The 23100-nt window shown below is 37.2% G+C and overlaps 1 protein-coding gene and 1 long non-coding RNA gene across 4 annotated transcripts in view; one reads left to right on the top strand and one right to left on the bottom strand.

The window, feature by feature from the left end:
- zc3h18 (zinc finger CCCH-type containing 18) overlaps positions 1-23100 on the bottom strand; it is a 48200-nt gene that overhangs the window by 9730 nt on the left and 15370 nt on the right. For 2 of the 3 annotated variants that reach the window (XM_082182470.1, XM_082182471.1), the window contains exons 10-13: positions 3686-3871; positions 3195-3326; positions 2986-3081; positions 626-901 (exon numbers count right to left, since the gene is read on the bottom strand). In XM_082182470.1, the coding sequence (XP_082038596.1) occupies positions 626-901; positions 2986-3081; positions 3195-3326; positions 3686-3871 (690 nt within the window). The remainder of the gene's footprint in view (positions 1-625; positions 902-2985; positions 3082-3194; positions 3327-3685; positions 3872-23100) is intronic. The other variant, XM_082182472.1, reaches the window with a different exon arrangement.
- LOC309508117 lies at positions 832-2979 on the top strand. Its single transcript, XR_014209390.1, has 3 exons — positions 832-950; positions 983-1227; positions 2011-2979. It is a non-coding gene; the product is annotated as an uncharacterized lncRNA (long non-coding RNA).

Genomic DNA, 23100 nt, shown 5'->3' with positions numbered 1-23100 from the left:
CACTTTAAGAGTTTATGCACAGATCCAATATACTGTCACACAACATGTGTTTTCTCTCAACTATATACGTTCCAAAACTGACTGCATTTACCTGAATTCTTGGAAAGGTGGGCATTTTGACAATTTTGTATGTATTTGACCATTTAAGCGCAATAAGCCACGGAAAAAGTCAATTTGGTTCTCACGAGCTGTCTCGCATGAGACAGCTTTATGAGAGCGCTACTTATATAGATCAGTGATGCACGCATTTTAGGTGTGAGTGCGAAACCTGTGGGAATTAGTCAAATTATGTGCAATACAATCACTATTTAACCGGAATGAATGAGACGAGTGAGTGAGAGGGTGTCTGTCAATTCGCTGTCGGAGAGAAGAGAGCGAGACTGCGTAGTGGTATCGGTGTATCGATACTGCAGAAAAGGAGTATTGGAACTGTTTCAGATATTTCAGTACCAAAACATATCGAAATATTGATATTTTTGAGAACTCTAGTTTGGAACAACATAATGAGTAAATAATTATAGATTTTTCATTTTTGGGTGGACGATCCTTGTAAATGGCCATAAAACACATTTGCAAAGAGCAATAGTTTATGTCAGTGGAAGAACGAACATAACGCGTGCTGTACCTTCGAGGTGGGTTGTGCTGTTGACGTTCTTTCTTGCGTCCTTCTCTCAAGTTGGGGGGTTCTCTTGGTTCTCTGGGTTCTCTTGGTTCTCTGGGTTCTCTTGGTTCTCTGGGTCCAGGAGGTCTTCCAGCTGGACGTGGGTTGGGGGGCTTTCCTGCCTCTGTGATTGGCTTGGGTGGTTTCCCCGGCTGTTCAGGCAACAAGGGACTGGGCATCATTTTGGGAGGTCCTTTCTCCCTGCGAGGAGGGGGCAGTGCACCAGGCTTCAACGGGGGGCTGAATGAAAATATGCATTTTCACGTGCATGCAGTGAGTGAACAAAGGGGTTCTACAGTTAGAAACAGCCAAAAGGCTAAGCCTCAGTGTTATTGATTTAATTGGCTGTGTTGATATAGATTAGAAGTACACAGCTGTTCAAAAGTTTGGGGTTTTTAAGTTTCTCGATTTAATCAGGCATGTGATCAGCTAAAGACAAAAAGAAGGAAAACCTATTTTCTATTTTACAGAACAACAGTAAAATTACAATACTAAGGTTGTCTTAAAAGCTTAATGGTTGATAGCAAAGAAATAATTTTGGCGGAAAACCGCAGGGAGACCTTAAGGCTATGTTCACACTTAGCGTCTTTTTTGACAAGAAAAAGTTGACAACGGCGTTTTTTTAGCAAAAAAAAACGCTGGCAGCGTTCGGTTACAAATAGCAGCCGAGCGCGTCTTTTGTGGCTGGCGCATATACTGACGCGTCTTGACCATGCGTCAACATACGACGAAAAGGGTACCCCCATAACGTCCATATGTGACGATTCGGGTTATGGGTAGGTTTAGGTATGCGTTAGGGTACCGCTAGGAGGCGCTGCTGGTGCGCTTCTGTCTGCGTCTCATATTGACGTTAAAGGGGTACCCTTTTCGTCGTATGTTGACGCATGGTCAAGACGCGTAAGTATATGACGTTTTGGGGTGAGACCGGGCTGCTATAACAAGAGCTGCAACAGTAGCCTAGTGCTGTGTGATGCAAAAAATGTCGAGAAAGAGAAAGTTGGCTCTTGCGTTGGCTTTTGAAGTTACCGGGGAGGAGAATGTCGGTTCACAAAGACGTTTGTGGGTGCACGACAGACAGTTGTTCTTGTTGTTATGGAAACGACAGGTCTCGCTACTCGCTTGTCATTGGTCAGCTGTCAAAAAGGCGCTTGACGTAGGGCGTTCTTTTCAGAAAAGTTGAACTTTTTTCAACTTAAAAAGACGCTCTGAGCTGCAGAAAAAGACGCCGGCGGTGGCGTCTAAAAAAGCGCTCAGGACTTTTTTGAAAAAACGGTTTACTCCATAGGGTTATAATGTAGAACAGACGCTGGCAGTTTGAAAAAAGACGCTAAGTGTGAACATAGCCTAAGGCTTCTCTTTGTTGACAACAGATTCATAAACGATTCACATTACAAATTTGGGAGGATGTCTGGCACATGTTGCGTTCACAAATGCAAATTATAAGCGACTCAAACACACAGCACTTGCAGAGCAGCATTTACTGTGAATCAAAAATGAAAATGAATGAATGTTCCACTGAATGAATGCTCCTGAAATATGCAGCGAGCAAAGACTATATTTATCAAATTTTAACAGCGATTTGATGATTGCACTAAGCCATATCACATTCTCACAACCATGCATTGTCAAAATTTAACTGGCGAGTAACACCGTTTCAATGCCGATTTTTACTCGCATTTGGCGCTTTGAACCCTGGCTATGCTTAAGGGTGTCCCGCAGATGACGCCGCAAACTCTGGCAGCCCCTTCAGAAGCAATCCGTGCATGAAACGTATTAGAAAACGTAACATTTTGCAGTTTATTTAGCAATTGTTTAAGGCAATTTTGCAATTTCAATCATCATATTGTAACCATTACCACCCACAAAAAAAATAATTCTCGGACATGCACAATTCACGCGGGTCATATTTTTAAGGTAGGAAAATACAGAAAAATCACATCACTAAGCATCCTTGCTGACTAAAAGTATGTCTTTCATAAAGAAGAAAAATCTGACTAACCCCAAACTTTTGAACGTGTATAGACCTTATGCGCCAGAGAAACAAGCACGCAGCGCCAGAGTATTGTCTTTGAACTTCCGTTTAAGCGGTAGCTCTGTATATCTCTATGGCATCGCTGTCGAGGAGTAATTAACTGGTGAAGTGGATTTACTTATTGTAGAGTTAACGAAAGTTATCACGAGCAGATGTCTTAACAAATATGCAAGAACGCTGTGGAAATACAAACCGGAAGACAAAAGACAACAAGCGCAGTGCTGAAAAGGGGCAGGGCTACATAAGGTCTATTTACCAAATGTGTTTTGAAAGCATGAGTGTGTGCATTTACCCTTTCACTGCAACAGGAGGCTGCTCAGCTTTGTTTTTATTAGTGTTTCTTTGTGCCGAGGGGGTTGGTGAGGGTGAGGAAGAGAAGGATCGCGATCTAGACAATGGAAAATGAAGTGATTAATAAAAGCAAATATTTACAGCAAAACCCAGCCATTTATAAATGTTCAGAAAGTCATTAAATCAGCATGAGCAATCATCATATCTTGCCTAGAGCGGCTTCCACTGAAAGAGCTGCGCTGAGAGGAGTGACTTGAGAAGGTACTCAATGAAGAAGACCGTGAACGAGATCGGGACCGGGAAGAGCCAGAACCCGTGAACGTTGAGGACCGGGATGAAGATCTGGAAAATTGGAGAAATGGATAAATAAAAGCACCATCCCTTAAAAAACAACTTAAAGGGGTAGTTCACCCAAAAATTAAGATTCATTTATTTACTCGCTCTCATGTAATTCCAAATCTGTATCACAAAAGAAGATATTTCGAAAAATTATTTTGATCATATAATGAAATTCAGTGGGGTCCAAAACAGTGTCTTTGACTGTATGGACAAAAACAATTTCTATCTAAATATCTTTTTATGTTCCAAAAGAAAGAAAGTCAGACTGGTTTGGGAAGACATGAGGGTAAAATGTAAATGAACATTTAATAAAAACAATTGGTAAACTATACCTTTAGCTAGCAAGAAAGCTATTATCTTACCTAGATGAATTGGAAAGAGAAACTGAAGATCCAGAGGGCCTGTGTCGCCTGCGGCCACGGGGAGGGGAGCCCATGAGACCAGGTCTTCTCCTAGGGGATTTGGACCTGCGCCAGGGGTCCTTCCATTCATCTGGCCTCTTGGTCAGTGGGACCATCTCCTTCTTTGTTGGTGGCTCCAATGGCCCTCTGAAAAGAACAGCAGAAGATGTGGATTTAGATAGAATGCACCTACAAACATTTATCTTATGGCTCGTTTCCACTGACCGGTACGGTACGGGTTGGTAAACCATGAATCGGCTAACGTTTCCACTGCCAACAGTACCCTTACTTGATAGGTGTGGTGTAGCCTATGCCGGAAATTAGCGATTTCGCGCGAAGAAGAAAGCGACATAAACAACAATGGATGACATACAGCAGATCTTGTTCTTGCTTCTCAGCATGTTTCTCAATACCAAGTACACAAAGTTCGGACTTGCCAAGTCCGACTCAGGAGAATGACTCATGAGGACGCGAGTCCGGTAATTCTGCAAATAGAATAGCTCGTTCTTGAAAGCGTCACTCGGCTCTCTCTGCTACTCCAGTTATCCCTGTATGTATATTTTAGGCAACAATAAAACTAAATGTGTTATAAAACACCACACTGCCTCTTTTCGTTTTCATTTAAAGAAATCTTAAACATTATAGCCACACAAATGTGGTTCAGGCAACGCGTTTTGATTATATTCACTGCATGTAACGTTAGCCTTTTATAATAAATTTTACAAATATTAAACTTATTAATATGGTATAGGCAATAGGTTCATTTGTACTCTGATCATCTTCACTGTAATAAAATTTAAAAAAGGACAAAACTCAACCCTAGCTGTCTCTTTTTGTTAAATTTCAGTTTTATCAATAATAGCCATAATAAAAGTATAAGTAAAAAGTACAAGAAGCTATACAATAAGAAATAAACCAAACAATTCAGTCAAACATACAAAGTCAGCGCTCTAGTCTAACATTACAAAGTTAAAAAGCCTAAATATAAAGTTATGAAATTTCACTTAGTCCTCAGCCGAAACGATTGGGCAGGGAACAAATTATAAACCACAGATTTGAGCTTTAAACAACTACATTCTCGCCTGAAAAACTCTTAAAACTACATTTTGTGACACAATAACAGAAGTATTACATTTCAACTGCATATTTAAAAAAAATGGCGCTTCTAATGTTGTCATTCCCCTTGTAGCACGTGCAAGTGACGATACTCTGTCAACCAATCAACGTTCTGCAGTGAGTCTAGCTCCACCCTTTAGTACCGTAACACTGTGCTAAGTTCCCCAAAAAAGCGGTACGGTACGGTTCGGCATTTTGGTACCATTCACAACTTTTGACAGTGGAAACAGAAATAATTGCGTACCCGTACCGTACGTACAGTGGAAATGAGCCATTAATGAAAACCACTGTTGAATTTCCATATTCTCTGTAAAAGAAAGAAACTGTGTCATTGACATTGCAAAGTTGGCACAGATCAAGAGACTCAACAGAAGAATAAGTCTTCCTTGTAAAAAATATCTGTTCATTTCCTGAAAAACAATAGAAAACCCCCAAAAATATGCACGTCAATTGTCGTTATAAACTAATACCATTATGTAAACAATATTAAGTAATGTTATTATAAGATGGCATATGTTACGGAGACTTCACCATGTTTAAATATTCACAGAGTGGTGGAGTTGCAACAGTGATAAAAGACATATCCGAATTTAATTAATTATTGTAAAATGAAAGTAAACTGTCATGACAATTCAAGTCATGTCAAGTAATTTTACATGAAGGCAGAAGACTATATCCTCTTCACTGACTTTGGTAGCCATCCAACTATTCATCAGGAAGCTAGAGCTGCCAAAACGCTTCCCATAAGTAGTGTTAAATGTCTCTTCATGGGACAGTCTTATGAAAGTCTTTGTAACCAAAAATACATTCAAGAGTTTCCAATTTGTTCCCAGAAAACAAACCTAGAGATGTAATTTAGTCAGCTGTTATTCAAAAACAATTGATTAGCTCTATGCTGCAGTATTAAAATAGTATCATTGGTGTCTTTAGCCAACTTAGTTTCCTCCGGGAAATTTAGTGCTCTCAGGTCCTATGTGTTTTTTAATAATTAAATAATAACCGCTGACCTTACAATGTAATTTACCAATTCTATGGATGATATTGAAGCAAATGTAACATGCCAGAGTTTTAGTTGGCTCCCATTCAAACGCCATACCAGAAAAGGAAGATGATATCAATGATATAGAAACACTACCTTGTTTTAAACCACTTGTTTTCTGGCAACTAGATATCTAGTTTTCAATCTTAACTGTTTTTACTTCCTGCAGAAGAACATGAAGATTTCCCCTGTGCTTCGGTAGAAAGAAATGAGAAACGTTAATAATAATTTATTGTATGATTAATGGTATATTATCATCTCATACATCTATTTTTTTTAACTATTTTAAATGTAACCAACCAGATATTGTCATTAAACCCTTTCAATTACAAATGATGTGCTAACTAGTTTTGATTTGGCATTAACATTTATGTGCTACCTATTGCAATCCAATATCGTCACACTTTAGCAACACCGTCGCTGGTATAAGTAGCAGGTAATAGACTAGAAATGTACAGTTTTCTACCATCTTGCTGATAACGTTTCTTTAGTAATTCGCCAATCCTGCAGCCTGAACAACTGTAGGGAAACTACCCTTAAAATTAGGGGAGAAACGTTAATAATATATATATTTTTTATTATGTTTATAGAATTTTTATTATAATACAAATCTTAACATTTCTAAAATATGCCTTAATATTTTTCAGTTATTATTGGCTCTCCAATAATCCAATGTGGATGTTCAATTTCTCTGGGAATTCATAACTTGAGGTGTGCTATAAGACTCATAACCTCATAAGACTCATTACTTAAATACATTACTGAGTTCCAGTCCATAAAATGCAGCAAGCAGACCTTAGCGGTCATATCACCTGATCAGCTGGCCCTCCAGTAATCCCATTTCTAATTGTAATTTCTCTGGATATTCCTGCTCTATTTTCAAGAAAGCAGGTCAGGCAAAAGTTAAGAGAGTGGGAGTTTTTGAAAAAGTTGCACATTAATTAAAGATCATTATATTACAGAATTAGTCAAACATAGGGCATTCCACATCATCTACACTTAAAGTATACCTTTAAATGACTAACATGATCCAGCCTAGGACCTGGAATGTCCTTTTGGGTGACGTCAAAGTAAACAAACCCGAGGCAGACCAAGTATTGCAGTGTGCCTAAAAATAGAACAGACAAGCTGAGCTATTTTTAGATGTGAAATCTAAAAACCTTAGCTCACTTTCCTGTTTATACGGAAAAAAGGAATAACATCCTTCTGTGAAGGAATACTTGATGCAGAGCAGTAACATGGCAAATGCCCAATTTAAAAAAATTATTGTAACAAAACATAGGAGACAAATGCTTAGTTCAAAAGTTCAAGTCATACTTTTTGAATATCCTGTTTTACTCTGTAATATGTCTGAAGTAAAATGGACTTTGAATGTTCTTCATGAAGACTTTCAACTGATAATAAAATATAACAAAAGATACTTACATTTATAATTCAAATGACAAGGGTTTTATAGCAATTTGTTAAATGACTGCACATGTCAATAAGATTTGTTTTATGTTTTTGAAAGTAGTTTCTCATGTTCACGAAAGTAGTTTCTTATGTTCACTGTAAGGATGAAGAAAAAAACCTTTGCTTTTCTGTTTCAACCCCTTCCAAAGGCCATTTGGAATTTCTAAAGGCAAAGATGTGCTGATAGTGATCAAGGTCTGTAGGCCAAGATGTGTGTTCAGTGGGGGTCTGCTAATTGGCACACCTTTAATATGGTGGGGGAAGTTGTTGTCTTCTGATTGGTCAGTTTGAATGTCTAACATTTGGCTTTAAGTCACATGGTCAAGGAAGTGATAGATGAAGACCGATAAAATTGATAGATAAAATTGATAATAAGAAATGTTCCCCCACTGGATGAAGACAATAGTCACACCTCACGATTGATGGTCAACATCTGTTTCCTTTCTCTCCCTCTCTGTCCCCTCCTCTTCTTCTAAAAACAGGACACTTCAAAACGCACATAAAAACACGTCTCAATCAAGGTAGAGACGTGGCCAGCAGCCATATCACCCTGTAGCCAAAGACTGGTTGCCCACTGAAGCCAAGCAGGGTTGAGCCTGGTTAGTTCCTGGATGGGAGACCTTCTGGGAAAACTAGGTTGCTGCTGGAAGAGGTGTTAGCGAGGCCAGCAGGGGGTGCTCACCCTGTGGTCTGTGTGGGTCCTAACGCCCCAGGATAGTGATTGGGACACTATCCTGTAACAAGCACCGTCCTACGGATGAGATGTTAAACGTTATTTTCCGACATGATTGGAATTTTGGAATTTGGAATTTTACACCTACTTTTTCGAACTCCTAGACAGTTACTCCAATTTTTACACAAATTGAACCAGATAATCTTCAGACATAGCAGATAAAAAAAAAAAAGTTATGGAATTCAAGTTTATTCGTCAAACCGTTCTCGAATAACGTGTGAACGAATTCGATGAAGAGCACGAAAATGGATGTGAGACTATATCTCCACAACGCTTTAACAAATTGAGTTTTAACGAACGAGTTTCAGCACAGTGCCACCAAGTGGTCAGGTGATGTGAAAAATTTAAATTTGTGTGAACAATTTGGCCAAAAATCACAAAACCTGGCTATTTAGATTCGGTGTTTCCCAATTTTCCCATTTCAGCTATTTTGGGGGTCAGACATTTTTGTTGTAAAACGCCATATTTTACGAACGCATTGGCGAATCGTTACGAAACTCGTATGTGTCTTCGGCACCATGCCCTGACTGTACTAAAAAAAAGTTTCAACTTTTGATTAAATAAGCCTATTATAATGAACAATAGATTCAACAATAGACCCAATATTCCTTGGGCCATGCCGAGAACATGGATACCAATTTTGTCACAGTCAGCCAAACTTGCTGTTCGCCATTTAGATTTTCTTTAAAAACCCACTTTTTTGAACTCCACCGTTTATCCGGTTTTCACCAAAATGGAGTCAGACCATCTTCAGACTGTACTGATAAAAAGTTAAGGAACAAAATAAAAAGTTAAGGATTTCGTGTTGACAGACGAAGCCGTTTTTGTATACCGCAGCAAAAAATGAGGCATGATGCCAAAACGATTCTGAGGCCGTATCTCTGCAATTCTTTGACATATTGACACCACACTTTGTATGTGTCAGTCACCTTACTCTGACCACACCACATGAAATTTGTAACAGCACCACCTATTGGTCAAAAGTGATAAACCCTTAAATCATATTACTAGTGACTGTATTTATGATTTTTCAGCCTTTTTGCCTAAAATCATCTTAAAATGTCTTTAAATGCTTGTTGCAGTTGGTCTGATGCTCCCAGCCATGCTGGCATGACTTATTGTGTTCATTGTGCTTGGGCCTGATAATTGCTGCTTGCAGCTATATTTCATGTCTGGTATCATTTTAAATAACTGTAAAGGTCTCATTCCCTTAACCATTGGAAAAACCACCGTTAAGGTCTAGAAATTGGAGTAAATACTGTATGCAACTGGAGATAAACTCCACCCAGGTCTCTCACACAAATTACCTCCTGTATGTAAATGAAATTCATCTTCCCACAGAAATCAAAGAAGAATCCTCATCACTAACTTACAACCCCCAGAATGAGGTGACAAGATGTTTATAATAAACAAACACCACCATTTGATAAATCTATGAATTATCTGGATATCTAAAGGAAGGTGGCAAAGGGTTCAGGGAATCTGTAGAGAGATCTCCCACATAATTGCTGTGTGTAGTTCTCATTGGCATGTAAATGCTTCCAAATTTCCAATCAAAGAAAGTACTATTGGTCAGCTTATAATATCTGTAGTACTGGTGATGACCACTGACTAGAGACAGTGTTGCTTTATTCAAGTGTATACAGATCTATTGAGACTAAATAAAGTACTTTAAGATAGATCACACATAGGAGCGGCCATCTTAAGTATTAGTCAATTACCTCTGTCTAGTGACCAATACTCTTGAGTTTGAGACCATGCTGTGTCTGGCGCGAGGCTCTATGCGACAGATTGCTAATGAATGAGTACAATATAAAGTAAAGAGTTAAAAGGAATGATCAAACATTTATTCAAACATATTAATTATCGAATATTATTGGAAAAAAATTCATAATTTGCTGATTAAATAAAAGAGGTCATACATAAGGAAATCCATTTAATTTATGGATTTAAAAAGAAAGACAGTAACACGCAGGAACCCTTTTGCCATGGCACTGGCTACTGTCCTTGGACCAGTGCGTGGACCTTACAATCTGATCAGGCGGATCAATTGATTGTACCTAAAAATACACTTTTTTTTCAAGCTTTTGTGCTATTCTGAGCAAACATTGCGATGTATTACTTCATGCCTGCAAACAAAATTAGACCATCATGAAATCTGATCCCTGCTGAGAACAGTGGAGGACATGTTAATCGTTGACTGAAGTCATTGCATTGTTTTCCTTATAACAGGAACTAGATTGCTCTAAAAAAAAGGTGTAACCCAACGTTCAGCAGATGATGAAACTTTCAGTCACACCTCTTTGAGCAAGTTATAAAGGTGTTCTGTACTAAAATCAGACTCACACAGGAAGAAAGTCTTAAGGAAAAAAGGCTGCAACAATGCAGCTGGGCAGATTACACAGGCTTACGTAATTAACCTACAATTCCAAATACAATACACTACCGATCAAAAGTTTTGTAATGTTTATGAAAAGTCACTGGTGCTCAAGGCTGCATTTTATTGACCGGAAATATAGTAATAACAGAAATATTGTGAAATAATTTAAAATGTATTTTAAAGCTGAATATTCAGCATTATTACTACAGTCTTCAGTGTTACATATCCTCTTAGAAATCATTCTTATATATGGATTTGGTGCTCAAGAAACATTTCTTATTATCATACAAAGTTCAAAAGAACAGCATTTATTTGAAACCAATATATTTTGTAACATTCTAAAAGTCTACTGTCATGTTTGATCAATTTAATGCATCCTTGCTAAACAAAAGTAGCCTATTACTTTACAAAAAAAGAAAAATCTTACAGATTACAAACTTTTGAACAGTGGTTTAACTTCTCTCATTTTAAACCACATTATTAATTTATTAACACTACACACACATAAACAACACATTTTGTTAATGCATTATGAGGAGAACAATGACATCTCCAAAATTGTCTCTGGAATGTTTCCAAACGTGAGCACATGCCCAAGGATAAACATAATAATTTCATCATCGCTCCACGAAAGCATGTGGCCCCAGCCAGGTGTGTTTATCTCATCAAAACCAGCATGCTTTCTAACCTGTTTCACGTGATGGATTTGCCCTTGACGTCATATTTCATAGTGTGAGCGGGCTATATATGAATGTTGTGCTAAATCAGAAAGTAACAGAGGTTAGCAGCTGTATCATCTGACAAGCTACAATCCTTTCAAAGAATCACTTACAAGTTAAGCCACTGCAAAATGTCGTTCTACAGGGTATTTCCTGGGTTAAAAATGGTCTTCGATGATGGCCGACAGACACTGTCATCCTTTTTTTGCCCTCTTTTTTTTTCTTTTTTCTTTTTTTTTTACTGTGATTTGACAACTGGATTTCATAGCTTTGTAAGATAAAATCCTTCTTTGCTAGACCTGATAATTATTTTAGTATATAATCATATCAATATCAAAATGTAGAATAAAAAAAGTAGCATTCAAAATTTTATTTTGACTAATAGTCTAATTTTCTACCATATACAATTGAATAAAATTAATACGTTAAGCCACTGCAAAATGTAGCACTAACAAAAGGAAAGAGACAACACTTCTTGTTTATATGTCAAAATAATGTGATAAAATATCTAGAAAAGCAAAGTGCAGGGCTGTCCCAATTGATTGCACCTTATCCTGGGCAAATATCTCAATGTATTACTTCATGCCTGCAAACAAAATTAGACCATCATGAAATCATATCCTTGCAGAGAACAGTGGAAGACAGGTTAATCGTTGACTGAAGTCACTGCATTGTTTTCCTTATAACAGGAACTAGATTACTCTAGATTACTTTTTTTTTTTAAATGGTGTAACCCTACCATAAGCAGATAAAAACACTTTCAGTCACACCTCTTTGAGCAAGTTATAAAGGTGTTCTGTACTAAAATCAGACTCACAGAGGAAGAAAGTCTAAAGGAAAACAGGCTGCAACAATGCAGCTGGGCAGATTACACAGGCTTACGTAATTAACCTACAATTCCAACTACAATACACACTACCGATCAAACGTTTTGTAATGTTTTTGAAAAGTCACCGTTGCTCAAGGCTGCATTTTATTGACCGGAAATATAACAGAAATAGTGTGAAATATTATTACAATTTAAAATAGCCACTTTCTATTTTAATACATTTGCAGCCATTACTCTTCAGTGTTACATGATTCTCTAGAAAATTAGAAATCATTCTAATATGCTGATTTTTATGCTCAAGAATTTATTTATTTTTATTATCAATCTTGTAAACAGTTGTGCTGCTTAATATTTTTATGAAAACCATGATCATTCTTTTCAGGATTCTTTGATGAAACCTTAAAGTTCGAAGATCAGCATTTATTTTAAGGTTTCATGAAACCCCCTGATTTAGCCTGGTTGTTCACACCTAAGCTGTGAAAAAGTGGGAGCGTAGAGGCTGGGAAGAGGGGAGAAAACCACCAATAAAAACACAGACCTGCTCATTACTACAAATGAATATTAATATGAGCAAATAAATAAAGAATACAATTTTTGGTCTACATTATAGTCTTGTGTATCAGAATAATCCTTCATGATCAGACGTTGTATCAGTGTCCTTATCTGCACATATATTTCATTTGAAGATATGATGAAATATGTGTGCAATGCATACACTGTGCCGTTTCATGTTTGGAGCAGGAGAGTATGTGAAATATCAGTAAAAACCTGAAACACGCTGGTCCGGATATGAACTGTGATCCACGTGGCCAGTATTGTTAAACGCATCACAGAGATCAGAAACCGCTCTCACGCAATTCGCAGGTTGTTGCAAATGAAATAGTTACAGGCATATTTTCTGTGTGTAGGAAGTCAAACTAGAGTTCTGATCTCATCACAGGAAAAATGCAAACAACACTATTGTGCAGAGGTGATCAAACACCACCGAACAGGTCTTGTCACATTTGAATTATGCGCTGTAATGCGATCTCATGTGATTGGACAGTCTATTTTCATGAATAATACAGAGAAACTGATGACGTAAAAGCATACTCTCCAGCCACGGCATTCAATCACAACTCCAAATTAACCTCACTTTTCATGAAGTTGGTTCAACTGGTTTTTTAAACTGGAAGAACAAAATAGCTAAAAAAAAAACGAATAATAACCTTTAATTCCTTAATAAACCTTTCCCCTTAATAATAAACGAATGCTATTGTTGTTTTCAATGACGTGAAACCTGTATATTTCTGTTAATATAAAAAAAACGTTTTAGGGTTTCATGACCCTTTAAATAGAGTTTTTTAATATAAAAGTCTTTACTGTCAATTTGATCAATTTAAATGCAACCCTCACATGAATAAAAGTATTAATTAATTTATTCATATCTTTTTTTAAACAAGCTTATTGAAACCAAACTTTTGAACACTAGTGGGGAAACCAATTTTTAGGAGTCTGGTCTGTACTATGGCTTATTCTGGACATGAAGTGAAGCGAATGGATAGACAAAAAGGACGAAGAATACATTCTTATTAATTTTAGATTCTGCCAAATATGCTTTAAAGTAAACAAAAAAACTTCCATCCACGTGTACATTTTGCATCAACTAACTGCAACAAGTTCTATATAGACAAACTCTGTGACATTACACATGTTTACGAAGAACAAATCTGAATGAAAATCTCTATCATTTCATCACTTCACCCTTTACGTTAATGACCTTTGTGACGTACAATGACGAAACCTACAAAGTCAACATGAAAAATGACGCAGAAGCACAATTCCAGTATTGCAAGAGCTGTCTGGTGAAAACAGGCAAACAATACAACCTGTTATGTTGCATACTTAACCATTCTGTGCTATAAATGGAAAGAAAAAAAATGTTGTTTTGATTTTTAACCTCCATTTATTTTATTCCTGGCTTGGCATTGTTCCAGTTCCCTTCGCATTTTTCTTCACAGGTGAAAAATGTTTTAAGTACACAAGAAAACGTGACAATGAAAGACAGCGTAGAGTACATCTATAGAACAAAGTGGTGAAAACCACAGAGTAGGCTAACTGCCAAGTCAACAAACACTCATGGCACACAAACCATTCAACAGTTCAATTAATATTTCAAAATGCCCTGACATTATGGTGAAGTCTGGAATATCACATACAGCCAAATGATACAAATTACGGAGAAGCAGAACAATAGATCAAAACAAAACAATGAAAGGGGCGACACAGAGGAATATACCAGACACCAACACAATGGAAAAGAGAACACGGATAAATTCCTCTTCTGGTCTCTCCACATCTTTGGACAAACCTGATTCCATAAAAATACATTTCCAATTAAAAAAAACAACAACAACAAAACCTTCAACATATAGAGATACTTCACAACAAACCTAACAAAAAATATTTGGATTATGACTGTCAATTTTAATTGTATTGTAAAAAGCATGTAGTGCGATAAAAACATTGACAATTAACATTTTTAAAGCGCAAAATTTTTACATAATTTTGCGAGTATAGAGACAGAGCGACACGCGTCATAATCTGAAAACCACGCCCACCGGACAATCAAACCGTCTCCATTGACTTTGTATTGGGTGAAGCTGCCTCCTTGTCATTTCTGACATGTAACAAAAAACTAAATGTCTGAAAGCTGTAGGGCTGTACTGTCCCAGTCGATTAGTCGATTAATTGGTCGATACGTTCTGGTTCGACCAAAATTCTGATTGGTCGATTTTTTGCCGCGTTCATTTCATCAGTTTTGCCGCGTTTATTTCATCAGTTTTGCCGCGCTGAGGCGCGCTCATTTCATCAGGTGGAAAGCACTAACTGCTAATGGGGGTGTTTTCAGAGTACCCTTGTTTCACTGTAACAGTCTGTCTTCAGAACACCCCCCTTGTTTTCACCTTTTTTGGATTAGCCCAACCCAAGAGAGAGCGATAACTATAGAAGGTTTGATGCTGAATATTATTTATTTAATTGTGAGAGCGTTTAATAGTCAGTCCTCTTCTAACATGTCAACAACAAAGAAATCGACAGTGTGGCAGCATTTTGTTAAAATTGATAACAGGAAAAAGGTCGAATGCAAAGTTTGCAAGCAACAGTTTTCCACAGCTCGACGACAAACATGACATATCATCTAAAAGTGGTAAGCTCACTTGTCTGCGTTAGCTTGCCCTGTCTGTTTTGAGTAGGCTATATGAACATATCAGAATTTGCATATTTCAATGTTTTAGTGTGATAACCTAACTTTTAAAAAATTTTATTTGGAGCCTAATGCGCAATAGCGCTGTGCTGTTGGTTGTGTTAGTTTTGAGCCTAGGATGCTTTATTTTTCAGTTATGCACTTTATTTCGTTTCTGCTCTTGATCTGGTTTGTTTAATAAATATAATTTTTTTATTAAAGTGGACGTGCCTTTTGTGTTTATTAAGAGTAAAAGCTTTAAGTTAATAGTCTATTCGTGTCTCAGCTGCGAAGCTGAGCTCATGTTCAGCCTCGCTCGGTGCGAGGACATATGCACGGTGAAATGATAGTGTCTGACAGTTATAACTTATTATTATAACATAAATAATTGTCTAAATTATGTTGCATATTCCTCAACAGTTCTTGTGATGATATCACTAGTTGACAACATAGTACTATTTTCGGAAATCATAAGCTATGATATTGCGCAGGTGCACGTGATGCAACGCTGTCAGAGCCGACAGACTCGAGTGTCAGACTCATTTCAGTGCAAAATAATTCGGTCAAAAACTATTTAATATACTGCAAATAGCCTACTAGTTTTTTATGTTTATTTATAATTCATTTAGGCGGACAACAAGGCTACCAAGTACTGCGCATCTAATTTTTTTTTTTCTACCGTCATTTTTAGTCGAAAATTTCAGGACTTCAGTCGACCAAGATTTTCTTTGGTTGAGTACAGCCCTAGAAAGCTGCTGTGTGACAGGGTGTACAGAAACACAAGCTAAAAAACACAGAACTATGTTTTTATAAGCTGTCGACCCCAAAAAACTAGCATTTAAGGACACAAAAGTGGATACAGTCGTGAAGCGTCTTAAGGTCCTTGCAAACGGAGTCCGAAATTTTCATATGCATTTTTACGTATTCGTCATCCTAAAAATTCATCACGCACGGAAACTTTGCACATCGAGTACACGGAAAAATTCGCAAACAGAGAGGATGATTTTGTTGTTCTCTCTTCTTAAAAAGAGAAGAAAAAAAAAAAGAGGAAAAATTGGGTCCATCCAACAATCCTGAGATTGCGTAGGAATGAAGGAGAGTTCCACCCTATCAAGGAGCTGCGGGATTATCCCGAGTGATTCAAAGTTTACTTCAGAATGTCAGTGGCTCAGTTTGACGCTTTGCTAGCGATACTGTGGCCACATATTAAAAAGAAGACCAGCAAACCAATTTATCCTGAACAGTTCTGAATTTTGTCATTTGCTTGTATGGTGGCTCTGAATTGTCAAAACACCACACTTGCTACGGACACGAAAAACACAGAAAATCAAACCCATTCCGAATATTTTTATGACAGACAAACGTTTCGGAGGCAGTGTGTGAACATGATTGACCCAACGTGAGGTCGTATTTATTTTTCGGACTCGGTGTGCAAGGACCTTTAAGTTAATGTAAACAATTGGGAGAAAATCAGAAGTGTCTGTCAACATATACGCTGATTTCACGCAGCCGTTATTTTGAAATCGAAAGCGAGGCTCCGGTGGGAAGAAAACCGGAAGTGTCGCCTTTAAATCACAGGAGAGTCGTGAATGCGATGGCGTATTGTTGTGTTTAATGATGTTGTGTCAATTCTAAAACTGTACATACATTTCTTTCATACTTTAGACTATATACAGTGAAATTCATTTATAAATAAAATATTTTTTTTATATATAATTCAGAAAGTAAAAAAAAGAAGCAGGAATGAGATATATACATATCCTATATTGGATATTAACATCCAATAGTGTAAATCGCGGCAGCAGCTTCAGGTTTGTAGTCCAAGGCATTGTTGTTTATCTTTACTTCCGGGGTTCTTACTCACTTTCGATTTCAAAATGGCGGCTGCGTGAAATCAGCGTATTGGATCTGTACATTCGGTCTTAAAGTGACAGCATGCTAATATCCCTGCAGCTGTCAGTCTCATTAATGTTACTCAAACAACAAAAGAAATTGATTGAATAACTTGAGTAGCTTTAACAACTATCAATGTATATTCAATTCATACAATGAACACTATGCAGTGTTTAATTTTTACATTTGATTGTTCAATTTCTGTGGTATTTCTTCTAGGGGTGGGTCGATTCACACACGAATCACGATTCTATCGTCTAACGATTTAAATCGATTCATAAATTTCATTGTCATTTTTAAAAGAAAAATGGCAGGGCTCGCAAAATCGCCTGCCCGACGTCCCGGGGGCGATATTTTTTTTCACAGGATGGTAGGGGAAGACTCATGAATATTCATTAGGGAAGTCATCCCTGATTGGTCTTAACCCCAGTGACGGGTAGGTTTAGGGCGGGGTTAGGGGTAGGTCATCAGACCCCCAGTGGCGGGTAGGTTTAGGGGTGGGGTTAGGGGTAGGTCATCAGACCAATCAGGGATGACTTCCCTAATGAATATTCATGAGTCTTCCCCTACCATCCTGTGAAAAACAATATCGCGTCCCGGGGCTATATTGTTTTCCATTCGGGCTACCAAAATGTATAACCGGCCTGCCCGACGGGCTATCTGAAATACTGTTCGCTTCAGTCTTGTTATAATCAGATTCAGCGCGTTCTTCATCTTCAATCCGCAGTGGCTCCGAGCAGAGCGCACGTCAGAAACAGAGGACAGGGTGTGCGTGTGTGTGTGTGTGTGTGTGTGTGTTCATCTGAGTCTCATTGGTCTGTCAATGTCAGAATATTTGAGATGACCAATCAAATCAAAGTAGGCGGGCTTTATATACACAGAAGCTTCTGACCGCGAATTTGAGCAGAGCGACTCGCTGCAGTTTACGGTCGAGTGCGAGATAAGATGTAAGTAGCTAAACTAAACATTTCATTAGGTCATAAATGTGAAACGAATGACAAAAATTATCAGACAAACGAATATACTTTTGTTGAATTTCGCCATTTTGAACTGAAAATAGGCCTATGTAACGTGACTAATAATTAGTTTGCTGTCATTGTGAGGGGACATTAACAGAGCATTAACAAAGCCGTTTTCATGTTGGGCACAAGATTAATAATGAATGTGTACATGTTGAGAATTAATATACAATTTGTAGCCTTCAGTAAATTAAAAAAGTTCAGCTTTAGGAGGGGAAGAGACAGGGCAAGATGAGGAGACTGAGAGAAAAAGAAAGTGATGGATAAGAAGTGAGAGCAGGTATTGACAAATAATCTACTGCCCACTGACGTTGTTTTAAAGCTAATTCTTTTTCTTTTTTTTTTTTGGCCTTAAAATGTCTTGAAATGGACATATCAGAGAAATAAAAAAATGTAACCCCCTAATAACCTTAAATGCAGGACCTCTTTGATTATAAAGCCCTGTCTACGGCCCTGTATTAGGAATAAGATCAATAATGAATGTGTACATACTGTGAATGAATTTAATAAACTTAGGCTACCTAGCTTTCCTAGTAGCATTCAGTAAATTAATGCGTCTGAGAAAATGATTCATAAATCAACCTATCAGATGACCCTATGTTTACTTCACTGACAGGCAAAAATGAAAAGCCTATATCAGTCAAAGCTCAGCTTTAGGAGGGGAAGACAAAGAGAATAGGAGTGTGATGCTGATGAGAGAAAAATAATCAGCTGCTCACTTACATGGTTTTAAAGCTATTGTTATCCATTTTTTTTGGGCCTTCAAAACATCTTAAAATGCACATATGTAGATCAGAGAAAGCAAAATTTTCTCGAACCCCCCTGACTGAGTATGAGTGAGTATTAGACCCTAAACTAAAGTGTTACTTTTTTATTTTTTTTTCATACCCTCATTGGGGGCTGAGCCACAGACATGACTGATTCATGTTCCATACTTGTCACACACATTTCAGTTCAGTTAGAACCAGATGCATATTTGTTGATATTTTGTGTTTTGAAAAAGTTTTTGATTCATTGTTTTGACTCCTAACCAATTTTCTACATTGAAAATTGTCTTTTTATCTGGGCTAGTAAAATTCATTTCGGGCTACCAAAATCTGAAGAGTGCCTGCCCGAAGGGCTACCAGCGATTTTGAAATTTTGCGAGCCCTGAATGGATATTCTAAACTTCTGTTAATAATGTGATATTGATGGATGGAACAAAGTGCAGCACTCGGACAGTTTAGAGAGAGCACAGGGTTTCAAAAGACGACAAATGAAGCTTACTTGACAATAACAATAAGATTAAATAATGTATTAATGTACTTTTTTGTACTTTTTACACAGCATATTCAACTTGGACGCGCAAGCGGCTGCTGTGGTAACCAACAATACTAGGGATGGGCATGATTAATCGACGATCGATAATTGATCGTTAAGAATTTCGTCGATCACGTTTATTTGTTATCGATTAAACTAATGCAGGTTGCGTTGCGTAGTGTGAGTCTTGAAGCAATGGAATTAATTTTAGCGCGGAGGTACCTGTGCATCCCGGCAACGTCAGTCCCCTCAGAGCGGGTGTTTTCGGCGGCTGGACTGGCTGTCACCAGGTTGCGGTCGCGTCTGATCCCAGATCATGTCAACATGCTTATCTTTCTCAACAGAAATCAGTAGACTGGTGCAGAAGTTCTATGGGAACTTCATGCGTTTTCTCAGATCGGATAGCTATCTGATTTATCAAAACGATTCCATTTACACCTGGTCACATAAATGTGTTTTTGCAAAACGGATATAAATCCGATCTTGAATTCCCGCGCTATATGCATATTTAAATTGTTGCACGTCATCGAATCGAAAGCAACTGATATGAGCTGCATTTTATTGATCATCAGCGAAAATGTCTAAATCAAAGACCGCAACAAGATATTGCGGCAACAGCCCTGGTAAGATCATTTCGGTTCTTTACTTTTAATGAAGATGATTGTGTGTTGATGAATGACTTTCACTTTGATTTGCGATAGTTTGCACGTTGGCTTGATGAATAGATGCTCGTCTGTGGTGATGCGTGTTGAAGTAGCGTCGTCATATCTGGATATAACATGACATATAGCCTATAACACGCTCTCACACGTTTATTTCTTATCATTTTGGGGATAAGTCAAATTTACATATGTGGTTTCAACAACCAGATGCATTTACTCTTGTCCAGTTTCGTCTGGAATGCGTCTCAGATCTCCTCCTGAAGTGGTTTGAACGATCGGATTTAAATCCGTCTCGAATGCGTTTCGGAGGGCATTTAGATTTGGTCTTTTCACGAGCGGATAGCTATCCGATCACAGAAAACGGATGAAGTGGCCATGGGTCTCTGTTTAAGAACGCCGGCTCGCAGCTGCAGGTTCCGCTGGTTTAGAGCACCGCAGGAATCTTCAAGTCTACCGAACGTCCAGTTTCACTGCCACAAGTTGATCTTCTTGTAATAAAGATCTCATCGAGGACAAACAAACTGTATTTTTGTATTTTCATTGCATTTTTAATTTATAAAAAAGTTAAAGAAATAATGAATTTCAATATAAAAATATTAATGATTAATCGATAGTCGATCGTTAATTCTCCCGACGATCGACTAAGAAAATTTAATCGAATGCCCATCCCTAAACAATACCTGCTTGTAAAAGCAAATGAAAATATCCTGTATCTGAGGCTAAATCACTGAATATTGAGAATGCAATTGTGCATATTATGTTTTTCTAACTCCAAAAGATCGGCCAATGATCAGAACCAGCTGATAATCACACATTTGGATGATCCAAAGGATATGCGTGTGCTCACGGCGTGAGAAGCGACGGATTCTCAGTCTCCACCGGGCTTCAGTAAAATAATAATGCGTTTACAAGGAGTGTACAATTTAAACTATCTTATTAAATAACCCCACTAACAGTAGCTGCTGTTCAGTTTGCATACTGCTGCTCTCCAACTCTCTTACGAAATTTTCCCTCTCTTTATTAAAGCTCCAGTGAAGGGTTGACCGATATCACATAAAAGGCACTTAAAAACAATATAACAAACAGATATGGCAAAACTGTACCAGGGGAACAAATATACAATAGAACTAGTATTACAAATGACCTAAAAAAAAAAATTAAAGGAAGGAAATGTAATTTATTATGAAAAAAATTGTTCACTATAAAATATTTAGATACTTTATATTGATTGATAAAGTAAAATAAAACATGAGATTAAAAAATAAAAATTCAACAAAACTTTGTATTTAAGTTTAAATCACACCTATGAGTTGTATTTAATATCAATTAATTTGGGCACAGGTTCTCTTGTATATAAGAGAACCTGTGCCCAAATTATATACGCATACACACACACACGTGAATATATATGTGTGTGTGTGTATATATATATATATATATATATATATATCTCTTTGCTTTATTGTATTTGTCCTATTGTTATTCTTATTTTTAATAACTAAAATAAAATAAATAATAACTATCATGATATATATAGTTTTTCACAAATAACAGTTATTCATACTGTGAAATAAGATTTTGGTCATATCACCCACCCCTAGTATCAGTTAGTCAAATGCTGTATTGAGGTACAGTTTCAGTTATGAAATGGTGTTGCATTTCCATTATTGCTATTTCAAATGTTAATTTCCTTAAACTAATCAGTCCGTATCTTAAACCGGAAACCAATTGAGTAGCGATGACCCAACATTATGAAGGAAAATACACGCATGAAAAAAAAAAGGACTTGCCTTGACACATTCAGGTAAAGCCTAAAACGGTGATTATGCACACCTTTCAACGTCACAGGGAGTTGCTTCTTGCAAGCAGACAGTATCAATCTAATATCACACTCCTATCTTCACCACGCCTGGGAAATGGTTCACACAGTGAATATCCAGGTTTAATTATTTCCTTCCTTCATTCCTCTGACAAGCAAAAAAATTCCCTTGTTTCATGATCACGTGCTTGCTACTATAATGAATTTTCACAATAATTTACGTCAGGTCCTTTTAAGACGCAACAATAGATAACAATCAGATCAAACTTTCACCTGTGGGGTAGGTAATACAAAGCCATGTAGTAATGCAATCCAAAATCATGCAACATTTGATAGTTGCAGAGGCTTCATTTCCACACTGCATTGACAAGTTTCATGAGGATAATAAATGAAAAAATCCTTCCTTGAAAGACTTACAACATATACTGCACAATACATACATCATACATACATACATCCATACATCCATCCATACATCCATACATCCATACATACATCCATACGGCATATTTTAAATACTATGCACTAAGAATGAAGGCCAGTATCACTGATACCACAACTGATACTTATGTCCCTGTTACATGGTTTTTTTTCCTCCCCCGTCAGTTTTAGCCATTAATTATAACCATTCAACATTACAGTATAATAGAAAGCTATCAATTGTTAACATTTAATTATAGCCTTTAAAAAAAAGCTAACATTTAATGTACGGTGAACTTAAAACAATCTTCACATAAACTCACTGTAATAATGGGTTGTAAAACTGTCACATTTAGCTGTGCCCAATAAGCATTCGCTAAACGAATTAGAACGATTCTCCGAATGTTTTACTTTAGGACACAGTATATTTTAAATACATTGTATTTTGCAGAATAACAGTGAATTCACACCTTTGCTGGTTTCATGATAACATTTTATAACCTAATTTAGCCCATACTAATCTCTCAGTTACCATTTATTGAATTAAATTATGAACTTTATTATGATTAAATTAATGTATGAGACACTAGGTATAGCATTCTGTTATAACTTTTTTTTCCCCTCAATGTAACCCAGCATCGTTAGGTCTGACTCACCAGGTATCATTTAGTGAAGAAAACAGAACCACTAAGTTACGACTTTCACAGTGATTATTTAACAAGAGTTGTTATTGCATATTTGTTCATTCCATATTTGTGTCAAATACTGTTAGC

This window comes from Leuciscus leuciscus (genome assembly GCF_965113295.1).
Source record: "Leuciscus leuciscus genome assembly, chromosome: 10".
NCBI classification, from domain to species: Eukaryota; Metazoa; Chordata; class Actinopteri; order Cypriniformes; family Leuciscidae; genus Leuciscus; species Leuciscus leuciscus.
Note: the sequence above shows the minus strand (reverse complement) of the source record. Positions and strands in the feature narration are given on the sequence as shown.